The sequence below is a fragment of the Danio aesculapii genome, chromosome 14 (genome assembly GCF_903798145.1).
Source record: "Danio aesculapii chromosome 14, fDanAes4.1, whole genome shotgun sequence".
In the NCBI taxonomy this organism is placed as follows: domain Eukaryota; kingdom Metazoa; phylum Chordata; class Actinopteri; order Cypriniformes; family Danionidae; genus Danio; species Danio aesculapii.
In genome coordinates, this window is record NC_079448.1 from 53402161 (window position 1) to 53421526 (window position 19366).

Sequence of the window (19366 nt, forward strand, 5' to 3'; positions counted from 1 at the left end):
TATAATTAATATATATATATATATATATATATATATATGTATATATATATATGTATATATATATGTATATATATATGTATATATATATATATGTATATGTATATGTATATGTATGTATATATATATATATATATATATATATATATGTGTATGTATGTATGTATGTATGTATGTATGTATGTATGTATGTATGTATGTATGTATGTATGTGTATATATATATGTATGTATATATGTATGTATGTATGTATATGTGTATGTATATATATATATATATATGTATATATATATATATATATATATATATATATATATATATATATATATATATATATATATATATATATATATATATATATATATATATATATATATATATATATATACACCAGTCACTTTACACCATATTTGTTATTACATGATTTGTTGAAGCAAAATTGCATGACTGTTTTGATGCGCATGCTGGAATTTATTCAGTAAATGCGTTTTCATCATAGATTATGTGCATCTTTTTCTTATCAGATAAAAAGTTTATCCAACTCAGTTGTGTGAATAATTTCATGCGCATTTTCCAAATTTAGGCACATCTTGGCATTTCCATCCAGGGTTTTTTTTTTATGCAATATTCCAACATGTGCATATAAAATAGGTGGATGGAAACACGGCTAATGATTGATGACATCCTCTAAACATTGCATAAGGTTGTATGCTCAAAACAAACATATGGTATGCAACACTGCATATATTACAATGAAGGACTGTGCTATTGTGTAAAAACAGCAAAACACAGAGCGTCTGCTGAGGCTGTTTCTTATCTTGGACTGCAGACATTGCTATGGTTGTGTTATAAACTCAACGGTGTACGAGTGATAAGATGAAGCAGCAGATATAAAGTCTGTTTACCGTCAGAGACTGGCTGAAGAGGAATCTCCGCTCCACTCGAGTGTCGTTGGGTAGTCTGAACACTATTTTGACTCCGTCTGGGTCGTCTACAGGTGGCTCAGCAGGGAGACACTCAGACCTGCGCTCCTTCTCCTCCTCCAGAGTCTATTTCACACACATTAGGAATCATTAAATGTGATTAATGGAGATGGCAGAAATCTGTCCACCCATTAAACTACTAGTTATCATCAAAAACTTATCATCGGTAAAGTCGTCCTAAAACTACTCAACATCCGTCATTCTTCCCTTAGTGGAATTTTTTTGATCCACTTCAAATGTTGACTACTTGTACACAGATACCACAGGCTCCACTTTTTTGGAAATGAGCTAATTTTACAGCTCTCTTATGAGTAAACAGGCGAGTTTTACCTTTTTTTTTGCCTAAATTCAGTCGACCTTAGGTCTACCAGGAGCACTTTTAGCTTAGCACAGATCATTGAATCGGATTAGGCCATCAGCATCACTCACAGATGACCAAAGAGTATTGATATTATCCTATTTAAAGCTTTGTGCAATGATATTATGCAGTGGCTGAAAATTCTATTCATGTTAATAGGTTATCTTTTGAAATTAATATTCAAATTGGGTCCAAATTTGGATATTAAGACTGCATTTTTTGGATGGTAGTTATTTAATCATAACTTTAAGAGTTTTAATGGTACAATGACATAATGAACATCATTTTATTCCAATTTCCCTTAGCTTTCCAAAGATGTAAATCATTACATCTTTTTTTTTTTCAAATTGGGTCCATTTTCAGTGTTTTACAGGAAGCACATAATTGTACAGTAGTAATAAATTCATATCTCTGGCAGTTATTGTGCCTAAATGAATTAAATGACACCATTGTACTCCATGTACCCTCAGCTTTCCAACAATGTATGGCATGAATCTTGTTCCTATCTTTTGAAATTAATATTCAAATTGGGTCCAAATTTGGTTAAGACTGCATTTTATTCTAATCCGATTCAATGATCTATGCTAAGCTAAGCTAAATATGCTCATAGAGATTCTTCAGTGGTTTAGCTGTAATCATATGAATCTCCAAGAGCACTTTTAGCTTAGATCAGATAATTGAATCGGATTAGACCGTTAGCATCTCCCTCAAAAATGACCAAAGAGTTATAATAATTGTCTATTTGAAGCTTTGTGCAATGATATTATGCAGTGACTGAAAAATATTTTCAGGCACTTTGTAATATCATTGCACTGCTGCAGTTGTGGTACGACAGCAAATGTCCTTGTTTGTTATAATTATATAATGAGAGTACAGCTCCTAGCAATATCGGCCTAAAAAATAGCAAATTTATCATTTTCTGTCAGTCTTCTTAATACAGGATGTAACTACAGAAGAGTCAAACTTAAAATAGGAAAGTTATGAAAACTCTTTGGTTATTTTTGAGGGAGATGCTAATGGTCTAATCCGATTCAATGATCTATGCTAAGCTAAGCTAAATATGCTTATAGAGATTCTTCAGTGGTTTAGCTGTAATCATATGAATCTCCAAGAGCACTATTAGCTTAGCGTAGATCATTGAATCGGATTAGACCGTTAGCATCTCCCTCAAAAATGACCAAAGAGTTATAATAATTGTCTATTTGAAGCTTTGTACAATGATATTATGCAGTGGCTGAAAGCTATTTTCACAACAGCAAATTTCTTTGTTGATTACACCAGAATGAGAGTATAGCTCCTAGCTATATCGGCATAGAAAATAGCAACTTTTATTTTCTGTCAGTCGTACAGTGTGTAACTACAGAAGAGTCAAACTTAAAATAGGAAAGTTATGAAAACTCATTGGTCGTCATTTTTGAGGGAGATGCTAATGGTCTAATCTGATTCAATGATTTATGCTAAGCTAAGCTAAATATGCTCTTAGAGATTCTTCAGTGGTTCAGCTGTAATCATATGAATCTCTAAGAGCACTTTAAGCTTAGCTTAGCATAGATTGTCGAATCGGATCAGACATTAGCATCTCACTAACAGATGACCAAAGAGTTTAGCTAATTTTCCATTTAAAGCTTTGTGCGATGATATTATGCAGTGGCTGAAAGCTATATTCAGGTGTTGTGTAATATCACTGCCCTGCTGCAGCCGTGGTACAACAGCAAATTTCATGTTTATTATTATATAACGGGAGTATATTTCCTAGATATATCGGCATAGAAAAATAGCAACTTTCATTTTCCGTCAGCGCACAATAAAGTCAAAATTAAAATAGGAAAATTACGAAAACTCTTTGGTCATTATGAGTGAGATGCTAATGGTCTAATCTGATTCAATGATCTATGCTAAGCTAAAAGTGCTCGTAGAGATTCATATGAATACAGCTGAACCCCTAGAGAGACACAGCGTATTTTGACCATGATATTGGTTCCTTTAATAAACATCTCATGACCCTTGCTGTATATGGAGGATGAGGAAGCTCTCAGATCTCATTTAAAAGATCTATATTTGTGTTCTGAAGTTGAACGAAAGTCTCAGGGAATTGAAACAACATGAGGATGAGTAATTAATAACCATATAAATTTTTGGCTGAACTAATCCTTTGATTTTTTTTTTTAATGTTAAGCATTTGTGATTTGTTTGCTTGTTTATTTACTGCCACATCAGCAGCTTATGACTATTTCAAGCAAGGCTGCACAATATATCGTTTTATCATCGATATCGCAATGTATGAATATGCAATTGTCGCATTGCAGGAAGTGGAATGTGGAGTCAGGATTAAAGTTGAGCAGGTACAACAGTTCAGAACACATGGGAAATATTGTCATTTCAGTTTAGCCATAATAAAGTGAATGTTCATCAATTGCTTGGGTAACATTAAGCAATTTTAAAGCACAAGGAATGATTAAGTGTGTCTTTAATTGTTGTTTTTGTTTACACAATGAAGAATACACAGCTTTATTGTACATCTGATTATTCTATTTCTCTACCTGTATAATGTTAGTCCTTCATTTGTGTATTTGCTCTACATTATTTATATCTGCTTTTTATTTGTTAATTATTTTTATGCAGATTAAAATATCTCAGTTATCTCAGGAAGTATTAAAATAAACAATGTACGTTTTTCCCAATATCGTGCAGCCTTTCAAGGCAAGACCTAAGCATTCGTGAAATAACCTCTACGTCTGTATAAAATACTGAGCACTCACTCTTCGTCGTCTCTCCTCAGCGAGGACGGTCTGGCGTACTTTCTCCTCCTCTTGCCGTTTCTGTTCCTGTTCTTCTCTTTTCTTTCTGTCTTTCTCCTGATCTGCTCGCAGTGATGCCTCATAAGCCTCGTCCTGCTGCTGTCGCAATACCTGCGTCTGATTCCTCTCCTCCCTGCATTTCACAAAAACACAGTCAATTAAATAGATATATTTATTAAAGAAGTTTTCAATCCAAGACTGCTTAAAATTAGCATTAAAATAGGCAGAAGCATTTAAATAATGCATTTTGTTTTAATCACTGCTGCATAATATCAAAACAAAATGACTCATCTCGCTATATGCATTAGCATAATTTGAACAATATTGACTGAGTTTACATGGACATCAGTAATCGAATTAGTCTGGATAAGACGATAATATGATGAAGGTGTTTACATGAGCTGCTTTTTGAATGATCCTTTCATCATGCTGTTTTACATGTTATAGCACATAATTCAATTAACGTCATTGCGCCACGCTGCCATCCACATTCCCTTAAGAGTTTCATGCAATTTCAGGTGTTTCATTTTTAATTTGTCGGCTTTAATTGCAGTTCTTTCATTCAGGAATTTTCATTCATGCTTCTGTGACAAACTGAGGAATTAAAGGCAAGTATGATGTATGAACTACCGGAAGAGTGTAGTTTTAATGGAGTTTGATACCCCACACCGAATGGGAGAAAAAAAAAACTATGCATTTCACGATGTGTCTGTGGTCCTTTACGGACTCTAGGTGCAGAGAATAGTGTGAAACAGCCGTGTGAGCATGGACTATCCTGTCACGAAACATGGCAGAAGTCCTACACCACTGTAATAGTTTGATTGCTGTGTTTACATGTCTGTACTGCACTAAAATCGGCACACTCCACATGTCTTGATTTCTGTTTAGTTCCATTTTGACTTTAATCGGATTAAAATAATCAAAAAAATGCTGTTTACATGGCAGACACTTAATCAGAGTATTGTCTTAATTCTATTAAATTAATTGGTGTCCATGTAAAATGTACTCACTGTCGTAACTGGCTGATTCGTTTTAAAATTAAACAGTATTTACACCGCAGCATGCATTGGGATTAAAACGGTTTTAAAATGAAGACAAATTGGTTTTAAAAATATTTTATGTTAAAATGAACATTTAAATTTCTTATTCTGCATAATTTTAGTTGCAATTAAATCATAATTAAACACTTAGCTGGTAATTAATTAAACAGGTAATACTGGTAATGTGGCATATGAAAACTCTAAAATGGAGATTTTCTTTGTTTTTTAAACAGCACATTTGTCAACACTGATCATTTTTGCTGTAGGATTTTCTTTGTGATATTTACTGGCCTGTTTCATAGTGCAAATTATTTCAAAGAAATGCTAGGGATAACACTGAATAATGTTTTTACATATTGAGGTGAGCCTTGAACGTCTGCCATTTTAAATAGCCTGAAATATATATATATATTTTTTTTTTCTTAGCAAAAACATTTGCTCACAGAGTTATTAAAGTCATCTGCTGTAAATTGTTTTAACAAGAAAAATTAGCTTAAAAAAAACTAGAAGTGTCCAGAGATAAAAATTAAGGGCTAACGAACTTCTTTCTTGGAATTAAAAAGGCTGAGAACTACATAATTGTATTCATGTAGTACGTAGGGTTGTCAAGATACCAGAATTCGGTACCAATTCATACTGAAATTTTTAAAAAGTCCATTTTCCGCTAACATCTGAGCACTGTTGAGCGCGTTCTTAAACAGCACTGATTTGCCATCGTGTTTACATGCTCAACAGAAATGACTGTGTGATTGGCCGTGAAGGTCATTAGCTCACTGAACTCACCACTGTTTACGGAGTGTAACCACAGATACAGGGACACTGGAGGGTTTTAAAGCTGCGATTCATCAGCAGATCGCTCGTATGTCAGCTTATGGACAATCGACGTGACTTTCAGACGTGTATCTGTGTTTACACTCAGTAAACAGCGGTGAGTTTAGTGAACTGATGACCTTCACGGCCAATCACAGTCATTTCTGTTGAGCACGTGAACAATGGCAAATCAGTGCTGTTTAAGACCACACTCAACAGAGCTTTAATGTTAGCGGGAAATTGATGTTTTTAAAATTCAGTACCAATTGGTACCAGTATCGACAACCCTAGTAGTATGCATATAAAATGCATGTTATGACTGAATGGCCCTCACACAACAAGGCAAAGCAGTTTTTCAGAAATCAATTAATCAATTTAACTCATCGTTATTTCTATATCGCTTTTACAATGTAGATTATGTCAAAGCAGCTTAACATAGATGAAGTTCAAATAAATTGAAACTGCTTCAGTTCAGTGTAATGTAAATGTCACTGCTGAATGCCAAAACACTGAATACTTAAATCAAACAGTGTAATGTCTGTACCTCTCTAGTCGTTCTGACATGAGATATGTCTGGTTTGCCTCCATGATGAAGGTCAGCTGGTTGATCAGATCCTCCGGCTGGATTAAACCCTCCAGCCTCCCAACCACCGTCATCTTCCGGTCCTTCAGCATGATCATGGCCAGGAATGGATAAGTGTTTTCACGCAGGGCCTGAGAGACTGAACACACGGCATGATGATCACAACGACATGACAATCTTATATAAAGATATAAAGTAAAAAACGGAGAATGCAGGATGATATTGCACTGCAGATCTGGCATTTTTGGTCTAAGCAATCCAATATGCATGATCATTAACAGATGCATCAACCTGTAAACTAATGATAACAGGTAAGGGTTAAAGTTTTATGAAGGACATCAAACTGAATACATCAACCGTGAACAGGTCCAATGAGAACCTGTGCTGTTGTGATGGTTCCACAGAAGATCTTTTATTTTAATATCTTCAACGTCAAACTCACTTTTCACAAAACGCAAACAAAAATTGTTGCATCGCTTTTGCATCAAGCAATTGGTTCAGTTGCATTGAAGCTTTGTTTCTCCCATCACTCTTACACACTAGGAAGTGCAGCTGGTTTACCTCTGTAACCCTCTGGTTTGCTGGTGGAACATGCCCAGAACAACATCCTCGTGTTGATGAAGGTCAGTGCCTCTTCTGAACATAATGTGGATCTGAGAAAGAGAAACCCACACCAGTTCCAGTTATAAGATCAGGAGACGAAACATCCTGCGAATAGTGGAGAACATTACTGTAAACCCACCGGCAGAACTCGTCAGTGTCCTGGTGATCTTCTCCATGAAGATAAACTAACAAATAGCGAAGTTCTCGCTTGGCATCATTCAGAGCCTAGAAGAAAACGAGCTCTTCAGACACACTTTTCCATTAGCAATTTAAGAATAGTACAGTTCATCAGCATCGATTGTTAACCTTTCGGTCTTCAAGTAACTTAGATCTGCTTTTGAGACAGTACTTTATACTAACTACAAACAAACAAACAAACCATTGTGTGTTTTCTCAGCTCAGCAGATACCTCTTATCAGATGTTGTTTTGTTTAATATGCAATGATATCGAAAAGGGTCGCATTTTAAATCTTGAAATATATATTATTTCTGCAGTCAGCAGGTACATTTAAAGCTGTTAGACAATCCTGCGAGTATTAAATCCAAGTTATCTAATGTCAAATACACATGGTCATGCCAAAAATCGCACCAAAAAAACAATAGTTATAATGTTGATGTCTGTGAATGTAAACACAAGTGTATCAGTATATTACTTTTGTTAAGCAGCAACATTTCCCTTGTGCAGGTATAATTTAAATTGATTATATTAAATGTTCTTATGAATGAAAAAAAATGGTTTAATATTACAGTACATAACTAGTGACACTTGTAACTTTGCAATCATTTAAGCTCAAATAACACCATTTTACAGATTCAGTTTTCTTTAGTGTGAGAATAATCATAGGAGCCCTTTAGCATACCTGGCTGTATGTTCCCTGGTAGAATACAGGATGCGATCGACCATATTTCTCCTCAAAACTATGAATAAACGACATGACATCTCCAACAGGATCTGTGACACGACCCCTCGGGTCTGGCCGAATGAATCTCAGGGCAAACCTGAAAGAGAAAAACATACAAATAAAAAAAAAAAGGAAGCATCAGTAAAAATACTAGTGATGTCACATAATTCAGATTTACATTTAAATTTCAAGATCAATTTATTTAATACCTGAATATGTCCAGAAGTGTATAATACGTAAACCTGAACGGAAGCATTATCAAGTAGTAACTCCAACCTAATAAGCCCTGTAAAAAAGAGAGAAAATGTTTATTTTATTTAAATTAAAAATAAATAAATTAATAAAAAAAAATATATATAAAAATATATATATATATTTATTTATTTATTTTTATTTATTTTGCATAATTGTGTAATATTCTGAATAAATAAATAAAAACTCTGTAATTTTTAATATTACCACAGCTACCTAGAAATACATGTTAGGCATGTATAATTATAGGAAACATTTATGTATATTATAAATAATATTTATATATTATTGCCATTATAAATAATATTATCACTATACATATTTATTGTGCCGTATATTGTGAAAAACATTTTTGCAATAAGTTATATTAATGTCATTTTAAGATCATATAATGATTATACAACAGTGTACTTATACAAATAGGTATACACTCTAAATGGCTTTAATGTTATTTACTAATGTCTGTCACTTTTCTGGAGGTTTACTGCAGCTTTGCTACTTCATCAGTAAGCATCAATAGTTTTTAGAAAAATGTGATAAATCTGCTTTTCTTCTGCTGTCAGTAAACTGTGTTTGTAAACGTGTAACCTGAGCTTGCTCACATGAAAATATAGTCAATATAAATTAAATACTGCAGGGGTTTTCAACCATACTATAGTAAAGTGTATAATACTATACATATTACCATATTTACAAAACTTTAATAAATAATCCAGCATGCTGTAGTACTAAATAGAGAACTGATCAATTGTAATACTGTAGTATACTTAGTTTTTACTACAGTAAACTGTGGTGTATTGCAATATACCCTATAATTGTAGAAAACTACACAATTGGTGATTTGTTTAAACTACTACAGTTGTTGTGTTACTATAGCAAGTATAGAATAACCACACACTAATTCAAGTACTTTACTATAGTATGGTTCAAAAACACTATAGTACTTACTATGTTACTACAGTATTTTTGAACCATACTATAGTAAAATACTTTAATCCGTTTTATTGATTCTTGACTTGCTATAGTAACTAAAAAAATCATCAAAACTGATTAATTCAAGGGTTTTACTATAGCACGGTTTAAAAAACAACTAGTATTTACTATAAATATCTATAGTATTGTTTTCATATGATCACTGACACTTTGAGTTTAGATGTGATGACAGAGGTTGAGCAATCAGATCAAATGTTGCTGACATTCATTTTTATGCAAACACACCAAAAACTGAGGTCATGTTCATGTATTGCGCAGTAAGTGGATATATTGATTATTACAACAGGTCTAGCTTGTATATACAGTAGTCAACATTTAAAGCGAATCATGAAGGGTGTCCTAAAACTATTCAACAATATCAATTCTGGTCTTAGCACAGTTTTCAAATGTTGAATACTGTAGAACTTGGCACCGGTGGTGAAGAAGAGATTAAATAAAAACCCTCTTACTCTAGGCTGTGGCCTTGAGACAATATAGCTATAGACTCTGTGGTCTGTTGTGTTGACCTGTAACGGTCTGGCGGGCGGCGGGTTGAAGACACTGGGAACTCCTTCTTGCTCATTTAGTCTGTCTTGTACTGCAGCCTGCAAAACATTCACATTAATCCAACGCTTACATATCCAATGATGATGATGATGATGAAAGGATGCATTCATCTGGTTTTCCAGCTCTCACCTCAATGTTCCAATTGTGTTGTTCTAATGTGCGCCGACACTGGTCCATTGACTCTAGGCCCGTCAGGTCCTGAACGACAACAAAAGATGGCAAGTTATATGCAAAGGTTAAAGGGGTAGTTCACAGAAAAATTTAAAAGGACTCATTTATTCACCTTACACGTGTTCTAAACCAGTTAGACATACAGTGCTTAGCATAATTAAGTACAGCCCATTTTAAAAATGAATGTTTTTCTCTATTTCTCAGTGAATATAGGCAATGTATTTTGGTGCATTTAAAAAAAAAACTGATTTATTAAACAGATATATTTATTAAAATAATATTTTAGTCACCAAACATTTAGATATTGTATGATAACACAACTAAATTGAAGCAAAATATTGCAAAAAAATTATACCTACAAAATTAACTAAATTTTTCCTTTTTTTTTGCGTCTCTTGATTTTTCCTGGTTTTTTTTTGTTTTGTTTTTTTTATATTTGTGTGCTATTTTTTGGATCATCAAGTTATTTTGTTAGATAAGCTTCATATTTGGCTTCAGATCGTACTAACCTAATGTATATGCACACATATAATGTATAGCTTCCTATTAAAAAAAATAAAGTTTAAAAGAGAGCTTTGAGAGGGGTGTACCTATTTTTGCTGAGCACTGTTAAAGAAGATATTTTAAAGAATGTTGGTAATGTTTTTTATTTTCTACTATAGATGTCAATGGCCACCAGTTTCCAACATTCTACAAAACATCCTCTTTTGTTTTGCACAGGAAAAATAATCTCAATTAGGTTTGAAAACAGTTGAGGCAGAGTAAATAGTGAGCAAATGTTCCTTTTTAAGTGACCTATTCTAATATAATATAATTAAGACTAGTGAGTGTGTTTATGAAATATGTCAGAAGTTTTGCTAGTAAATGAAACGTTGGCAGCAGTAATGTATAGATTTGAGTGTTTTCATGTGCAGTCGCTATTCAAGGGCATCTTTCTTTCTTACTATGACTCAGTAGTAGCCATACTGATGTTTACAATAGGTTTGAGAAAGAAAAATAACAGAATTATGCAAGTTATGAGTTCTAAAGACTGGGTTTAGATTGGAAAAGCGTCTCAAAACAAACTAAGCTGTCTATCTAGATTACATTTGTAGTATTTACGTACTGTTCCGGGTGACTAGCTGTTATCCTTCAGGTTGTCAAAAACACATTGAGTGTTGCCTAACTAGACAACATTTTAGGCATCACAGACTCACTTCATCCTGACTAAATCTGCTGTCTAGATAGTCAACTCACTAGGATTTAAGACACAACCAGTGTCTCGCTGACTAACTGACAGCTGCCAGTTCAACTAAAACAAGAGATATTTGTAAACCAGATAAATACTTTATATGGGCACAATACAGGAGATTATTATTCATATTAAATCTGTAATTGTTATTAAACCGAAGCTGGTCTCGCTTGAGTAAAAACTAACGATCTTTAACGGCAGTTCGCTCGCTGACTGGTCATTTATACCAACAGAAGGCGAGCTGGACACCGCGAACACTGTTTTCCTGATAATAGAGTGTATAAAAGATCGAGTCAGTATGTGATACCAGGACAAACTAACTGGTACCTGAAACTGAAGGAGTTTTTCAGTTTGAGCCTGAGATAATTCCTGTTCTTCTGGCGCCGCCATCTTACCTCGCCGAGCCCTAACAAAACGTGATGACGTATAAAGCGTGCTGACGTGCCAAAACGTCAAGCGCGCTCCTCTTCTGATTTCTCTCTTTCGCCGCCTGTTGCGCAGGAGTCCAGTGTGTTTATTTAATTCCATTTAACACAGTCATTGATTTAACATTACATAAAATCCTTTGTTGTTTTTGATTAGTTCATTTGTCTGAGCTGTAAAGAAGCGCTTTTATATTATATGTGGGTTGTTGCTAGAAGGAAACTGCGAGCAGACGTTAATGAGAATTATTCATATTCCAACCCTCACAGTAATGTAAAAATAGCTATTATAACAAGAATCATTCTTATTATTTATTAAATTACCTATTCATTGTATTTTATTAACGCTTACCCCCTCCAACCCTAAACCAAACCTTCACCGTAATGTAAAAACAGTAATTATGACAAGAATTATTTATATTATTATTATATTACCCATTAAATTCTATTTTATTAATGTCTACCCCAACCCCAATTTGTAAAATCAGTAACTATAACAAGAAATATTTATATTATTTATTAAATTACTCATTAAATTTTATTTTATTGACGTCTACCCCACTCCAACCTTAAACGCAACCTGTAAAAACAGAAATAATGAGAATTATTCATATTGTTTACTAAATTACCCATTAAATTATTTTTTAACGTCTATCGCTACCCCAATTTGTAAAAACAGTAATTATAACAAGAATTATTTAGATTATTTATTAAATTACTCAATAAATCGTATTTTATTATTAACGTCTACCCCGTCCAACCTTAAACGCAACCTCTAAAAACAGATATAATGACAATTATTTATTTTGTTTATTAAATTACCCATTAAATCTTTTTTTTTTTTTTTTTAATGTTTTACCGCTACCCCAACACTAAACCCAACCTGTAAAAACAGTAATTATAATCAGAATTATTTATATTGTTTATTAAATTACCAATTAAATTATATTTTATTAATGTTTACCTCTACCCCAACCCTAAACCCAACCTGTAAAACCATTAATTTAATGAGAATTATTTATATTGTTTATTAAATTACCAATTAAATTATATTTTATTAACGTTTACCTCTACCCCAATCCTAAACTAAACCTGTAAAAACAGTAATTATAATCAGAATTATTTATATTGTTTATTAAATTACCAATTAAATTATATTTTATTAAGGTTTACCTCTACCCCAACCATAAACCAAACCTGTAAAAACAGTAATTATAATCAGAATTATTTATATTGTTTATTAAATTACCCATCAAATAATTTTTTAACGTCTACCCCTACCCTAACGCTAAACCCAACCTGTAAAAACAGTAAATATAATGAGAATTATTTATATTGTTTATTAAATTACCCATTAAGTTATATTTTATTAACGTTTACCCCTACCCCAACCCTAAACCCAACCTGTAAAACCATTAATTTAATGAGAATTATTTATATTGTTTATTAAATGACCCATTAACTTTTATTTTATTAACATCTACCCCACTCCAACCCTAAACCCAACCTGTAAATGCCATAATTATAGAGAGAATTTATATTATTTATTAAATTACTAATTAAATTATATTTTATATAATTTATTTTATATTTTTATTACAAATTACAACTATTAATAATATTAATAATAATAATAATAACAACAACAACAACAACAATAATAATAATAATAATAAAAACAGTAGTAGCCATTTTTAAATAATAATAAAATTAAATCAGACGTTCATTTTTTATAACACAAAACAAACTTCTAAATTAACATTTTAATAAGTCAAAACAAAGTTTAAACAGTGTATTTTCTTTAATAAACATTACTCTTCACGGCTTTCTCGCACAATGCGGGGCGCCGTTTCCAAAAGTAAAAGCTGTTTTTGTGTGATGCCACGTGACGCACAGCTGGCGGAAATACCTTGCGCTCTCTTTGCTCCTCCACTTCCTGTTGTCATCATGGCTACTGCTGCGGCTCCGGTCAGTCCAGAACAGCCGGCAAAAGGCGCTTCTCCGCCGGTTCTGCTGGATCTTTCTCAGCCTCCGGTCATCGAGGGCTTCAGTCCGACTTCACGGACGAGAGATGAGGGTTTTAAGGACAAATTCATCAGGAAAACCAAGGAGAACCCGTTCGTTCCTATAGGTGACTTATAAAACACACTGTTATATCACACACACACACACACACACACACACACACACACACACACACACACACACACAGACGAGCGCGTGTATAATGTCAACACACACACACTGACAGAGGTCAAACACTAGATGTTAAGAAATACATCTTTTAAATCTGTATATATCACATGTGTCATTGTGTGGAAAGGTCTTCCAGTTGAAGACTAAAGTAAGGTATTAGCCCTGCTGGTGTTCAGAATCAAAGAATTATTCAGTCAAGCTTTGTTGTTAAGTTTTATATTTAGTGTCTGATGTAATTATAACTTGTTTGTTTGAGTGATATTGTTATATTTGCATTATTCGGAATTGTTTTTGCCATAAAAACCAAGGAGAACTCGTTGGTTCCTATAGGTGAGTTGCATAAAACACATTGATAAATCACACACACCATACCTGTCAACATTGGGATGTGAAAATAAGGGATTTGCCCACCATAATAAGGGACCCCACCCCCAACACACACACACACACACATTCCTAAATTACTAAATATGTTCATCTGGAGCTGTTTCGTTGTAAATAAACAGTTAAATGGTCAGTAATATGTTTTATTATTATTTATAAAGGAAAATATAAACATTATACATTAGCAGCAAATACTTTAGCAAACAGTCATCTTATTAAAATTAATAGCTATTAAAATGAAATAGAATCAAGCTATCAAATCTCATTAGCCGTTTCTTCACTGTATAACTAACACATTCTGACTAAAGAGCAGTGAATAAATCTCTTATTTATTTTGATTTTTTTTTTCATTTGATTACACTAAATAACAGGTGTCACTTTAAAAATGCACAGATCGAGCGTTATAATTAAAGCAGTCGATTGCTTTCCTAACTTTTTATGCTCATTTAGGACGAAATTAGTTGTGTTTGAAAAAAACAAACACCAAGATCGACATCTTTAGATATTATTATTATTATTATGTGTATATGTCTGTTCAAACACGCACCAAAACCCAGATTTTCGCTCCTCTTCAAATCACGTGTACAGAATCCATTTGGGAAACAGCGTCTATTTATCACTATGGAGCACGTCAGCTGACAGTCACGCACTGCTACATGACTGTTTTGAGGATTGCATATGAAGGGGAGATGGCACCTGTAATGAAAAGGAAAGGGAATCCTGCCGTTTTTATATTTCGAAGTGTTTTCATGCCTAAATAAAGCAAAAGCACAGACAGACTCACATTTAAGAGCAAGGGGCGGCCCCTGGTGGTTCGGCTGTATGGGTTGCGTATAGGGAGGATCGGCTCTTTAATGTTTATTTGCCACTTTTCAGAGAAAGACTGAAAATACGGGAGAATACTTTTACGGGATGATAGCGGGATAAAACGGTAAAATACGGGAGAATACTTTTACGGGATGATAGCGGGATAAAACTGTAAAATACAGGAGAATACTTTTACGGGATGGTAGCGGGATAAAACTGTAAAATACGGGAGAATACTTTTACGGGATGATAGCGGGATAAAACGGTAAAATACGGGAGAATACTTTTACGGGATGATAGCGGGATAAAACGGTAAAATACGGGAGAATACTTTTACGGGATGATAGCGGGATAAAACGGTAAAATACGGGAGAATACTTTTACGGGATGATAGCGGGATAAAACGGTAAAATACGGGAGAATACTTTTACGGGATGATAGCGGGATAAAACTGTAAAATACGGGAGAATACTTTTACGGGATGGTAGCGGGATAAAACTGTAAAATACGGGAGAATACTTTTACGGGATGGTAGCGGGATAAAACTGTAAAATACGGGAGAATACTTTTACGGGATGGTAGCGGGATAGAACTGTAAAATACGGGAGAATACTTTTACGGGATGGTAGCGGGATAAAACTGTAAAATACGGGAGAATACTTTTACGGGATGGTAGCGGGATAAAACTGTAAAATACGGGAGAATACTTTTACGGGATGGTAGCGGGATAAAACTGTAAAATACGGGAGAATACTTTTACGGGATGATAGTGGGATAAAACTGTAAAATACGGGAGAATACTTTTACGGGATGATAGCGGGATAAAACTGTAAAATACGGGAGAATACTTTTACGGGATGGTAGCGGGATAGAACTGTAAAATGCGGGAGAATACTTTTACGGGATGGTAGCGGGATAAAACTGTAAAATACGGGAGAATACTTTTACGGGATGATAGCGGGATAAAACTGTAAAATACGGGAGAATACTTTTACGGGATGGTAGCGGGATAAAACTAAAATACGGGAGAATACTTTTACGGGATGATAGCGGGATAAAACTGTAAAATACGGGAGAATACTTTTACGGGATGATAGCGGGATAAAACTGTAAAATACGGGAGAATACTTTTACGGGATGGTAGCGGGATAGAACTGTAAAATACGGGAGAATACTTTTACGGGATGGTAGCGGGATAAAACTGTAAAATACGGGAGAATACTTTTACGGGATGATAGCGGGATAAAACTGTAAAATACGGGAGAATACTTTACGGGATGGTAGCGGGATAAAACTGTAAAATACGGGAGAATACTTTTACGGGATGATAGCGGGATAAAACGGTAAAATACGAGAGAATACTTTTACGGGATGGTAGCGGGATAAAACTGTAAAATACAGGAGAATACTTTTACGGGATGATAGCGGGATAAAACGGTAAAATACGAGAGAATACTTTTACGGGATGGTAGCGGGATAGAACTGTAAAATACGGGAGAATACTTTTACGGGATGATAGCGGGATAAAACTGTAAAATACAGGAGAATACTTTTACGGGATGATAGCGGGATAAAACGGTAAAATACGAGAGAATACTTTTACGGGATGATAGCGGGATAAAACTGTAAAATACAGGAGAATACTTTTACAGGATGGTAGCGGGATAAAACTGTAAAATACGGGAGAATACTTTTACGGGATGGTAGCGGGATAAAACTGTAAAATACAGGAGAATACTTTTACGGGATGATAGCAGGATAGAACTGTAAAATACTGGAGAATACTTTTACGGGATGATAGCGGGATAAAACTGTAAAATACGAGAGAATACTTTTACGGGATGATAGCGGGATAAAACTGTAAAATACAGGAGAATACTTTTACGGGATGGTAGCGGGATAAAACGGTAAAATACGAGAGAATACTTTTACGGGATGGTAGCGGGATAGAACTGTAAAATACGGGAGAATACTTTTACGGGATGATAGCGGGATAAAACTGTAAAATACAGGAGAATACTTTTACGGGATGATAGCAGGATAGAACTGTAAAATACTGGAGAATACTTTTACGGGATGATAGCGGGATAAAACTGTAAAATACAGGAGAATACTTTTACGGGATGATAGCAGGATAGAACTGTAAAATACTGGAGAATACTTTTACGGGATGATAGCGGGATAAAACTGTAAAATACGGGAGAATACTTTTATGGGATGATAGCGGGATAAAACTGTAAAATACGAGGAAAACAAAATAAACACCAAGAAAACAAACGTCTTGAAGGAAATGTACCAAAAGCTACAACCCAAGCCTTATATTTGGGAATGTTAGGGGATAAAGAAGCGGTGGCGAATAGAGCTGTGATCGCCAGAGGTTTAATAAGAATTTTATGTGGGCCTCATTATAAGGCATTTTTGGTCAGTGAAAGTCTATGTATTTTATTATTTGGCTTTGAGCGGGAACTCTATTGATTATCCCCAATTGCTCTTTCTCGTCCTCAGGTTGTTTGGGAACAGCAGGAGCGCTGATCTACGGCCTCGGAGCCTTCAAACAAGGAAAAACCCGTCAGTCTCAGCTGCTGATGAGGACTCGTATCTTCGCTCAAGGCTTCACCGTGGTGGCCATTATAGTAGGTGTAGCTGCTACAGCACTGAAGGCCAAACCGTGAAACAACCCAAAAACACACACTGATTGACCACTGATGGGCCTTATGGCTGAAAGATGAAGCCAATGTGAAATTCAGAGCATTTATATTATAATAAGAAGAAGGTGGCGGTGTTTAAACACTTCATGTGCCACTCCTGAAATGCATTTAATGCCCAGTATTTATCATTAAGAGCGATGGCCTCTTTGTCTGCTTTTCCATATTGATGCCCATTGCATTGTTTTTTATCATCATGCCTGTGTATTTAGGAGAAGTGCGGTGTAATATATGCAAATATAATAATTGCATTCAGTCTATTAGTGATAAATGCAATTCTCCTTTCTTTATTAGTAATATTACATTAAAAAGTCACAATAAAAGGCTGAATTTAACATTTTTTTTCCTTTATTGAATGTGTTATTGAATACATAATTATTGCATGGTCTGCACTGGCGCACACACATTTATTTGGAATCAGGCTGGGAGCTAAATATCTATAAAAGAGGCTAAAAAAATCATTTTAATTATATTTTAGTATTAAAAGCCAAAGCTTATTTGAAGCACAGATGCTTTTATTAGCTATTAATCATTGTTTGTATTATTATATGCCAACAAAAATTATATTTTCAATATAAACAAGGCCTTCTGACTTGTACAAACATGTTTAACTTTATACATCCACGATTTAAGTAACAAGTAGGGCTACAAAGTCAACATGTGCACTACAAAGAGCAGAATCATTCATATTCCAGCATTAAATACCTGCATTATTTCACTGCGCTACGATTTATTTCTGCCATTTATTGGCAGCGTGAATGTTGAAGGCCTACAGAAGGACAGTGTGTGTGTGTGTGTGTCACAGTGAGAAATGGTTCAGGCACAGGATTCATTACTGTAAACTGAGGCCTTCAGACACTTGACAAAACACATGCTTCAAACTCTGCGTTATACAGCTGAACACAGGCTATTAGCCCTCCTGTCAAATAATGCATCATAGAATAACACATCTTATACATAATGGATTTAATAACTGATTTCTTTTACTTCTGTCATGATGACAGCACAATGTTTTATTAGTTACTTTACAATTATTCAGCTTAAAGTGACATTTAAAGGCTTAATTATGTTCATTAGTCGTCATTGAACAACAGTGTTTGTCCTGTAGACAATCGACAATATAATTACTTCTTAAGGGGGCTAATAATATTGACCACAGCAGTTTTTGTATTATTTTATGTATTTGTTTTATTGCAGTGAAACTAAAATGAATAATTCTTTCCCCAGAATAAACATACGATGGGAAATACTGTGAAAAATGTTGTTGCTTTGTTAAAAAGCACTTTAAAAAACAATTACAATGTCACATGAGGGCTAATAACTATTATAATTTCTGTCTTCAGCTGTAAGTCCTTATTAAGTTAATAGATATACATCTATATTTTAGTGCTGGGCAAAGATTGTGATTAATCGCATCCAAAATAAAAGTTATGAGTTATATAATATGTGTGTGAGTTATATAAATATTTATGATGTATTTTTGAAACACACATGCATAAGAACAGTTTTGTTACATAGATATTAAAATTTATGTATAATTTGTATCATATACATATGTTACATATCTAAATATGAATATTTTTTT

At 34.0% G+C, this 19366-nt stretch overlaps 2 protein-coding genes across 2 annotated transcripts; one reads left to right on the top strand and one right to left on the bottom strand.

Moving 5' to 3' along the window:
- Positions 1 to 851: 851 nt before the first annotated feature.
- On the bottom strand, positions 852 to 11677 carry faf2 (Fas associated factor family member 2). Its single transcript, XM_056471871.1, has 10 exons — positions 11595 to 11677; positions 9995 to 10063; positions 9769 to 9903; positions 8284 to 8360; positions 8033 to 8171; positions 7312 to 7397; positions 7131 to 7222; positions 6531 to 6708; positions 4098 to 4269; positions 852 to 1046 (listed from the first exon to the last, which is right to left on the bottom strand). The coding sequence occupies exons 1-10, from the start codon at positions 11655 to 11657 to the stop codon at positions 852 to 854; spliced, it is 1206 nt and encodes a 401-aa protein (XP_056327846.1). The 5' UTR covers positions 11658 to 11677.
- Positions 11678 to 13609: 1932 nt separating this feature from the next.
- On the top strand, positions 13610 to 18116 carry higd2a (HIG1 hypoxia inducible domain family, member 2A). Its single transcript, XM_056472351.1, has 2 exons — positions 13610 to 13820; positions 17582 to 18116. The coding sequence occupies exons 1-2, from the start codon at positions 13637 to 13639 to the stop codon at positions 17746 to 17748; spliced, it is 351 nt and encodes a 116-aa protein (XP_056328326.1). The 5' UTR covers positions 13610 to 13636; the 3' UTR covers positions 17749 to 18116.
- The last annotated feature ends 1250 nt before the right edge of the window (positions 18117 to 19366 follow it).

Excerpts from the sequence above, each read along its gene's own strand:
- faf2 (XM_056471871.1), bottom strand. The coding sequence starts at position 11,657 with ATGGCGGCGCCAGAAGAACAGGAATTATCTCAGGCTCAAACTGAAAAA. Across the intron at positions 10,064-11,594 it reads AAAAACTCCTTCAGTTTCAG|GACCTGACGGGCCTAGAGTC; the intron begins GTACCAGTTAGT and ends GTTGTCGTTCAG. Across the intron at positions 8,361-9,768 it reads TCTCAAGGCCACAGCCTAGA|GGCTTATTAGGTTGGAGTTA; the intron begins GTAAGAGGGTTT and ends TCTTTTTTACAG.
- higd2a (XM_056472351.1), top strand. The coding sequence starts at position 13,637 with ATGGCTACTGCTGCGGCTCCGGTCAGTCCAGAACAGCCGGCAAAAGGC. Across the intron at positions 13,821-17,581 it reads GAACCCGTTCGTTCCTATAG|GTTGTTTGGGAACAGCAGGA; the intron begins GTGACTTATAAA and ends TCTCGTCCTCAG.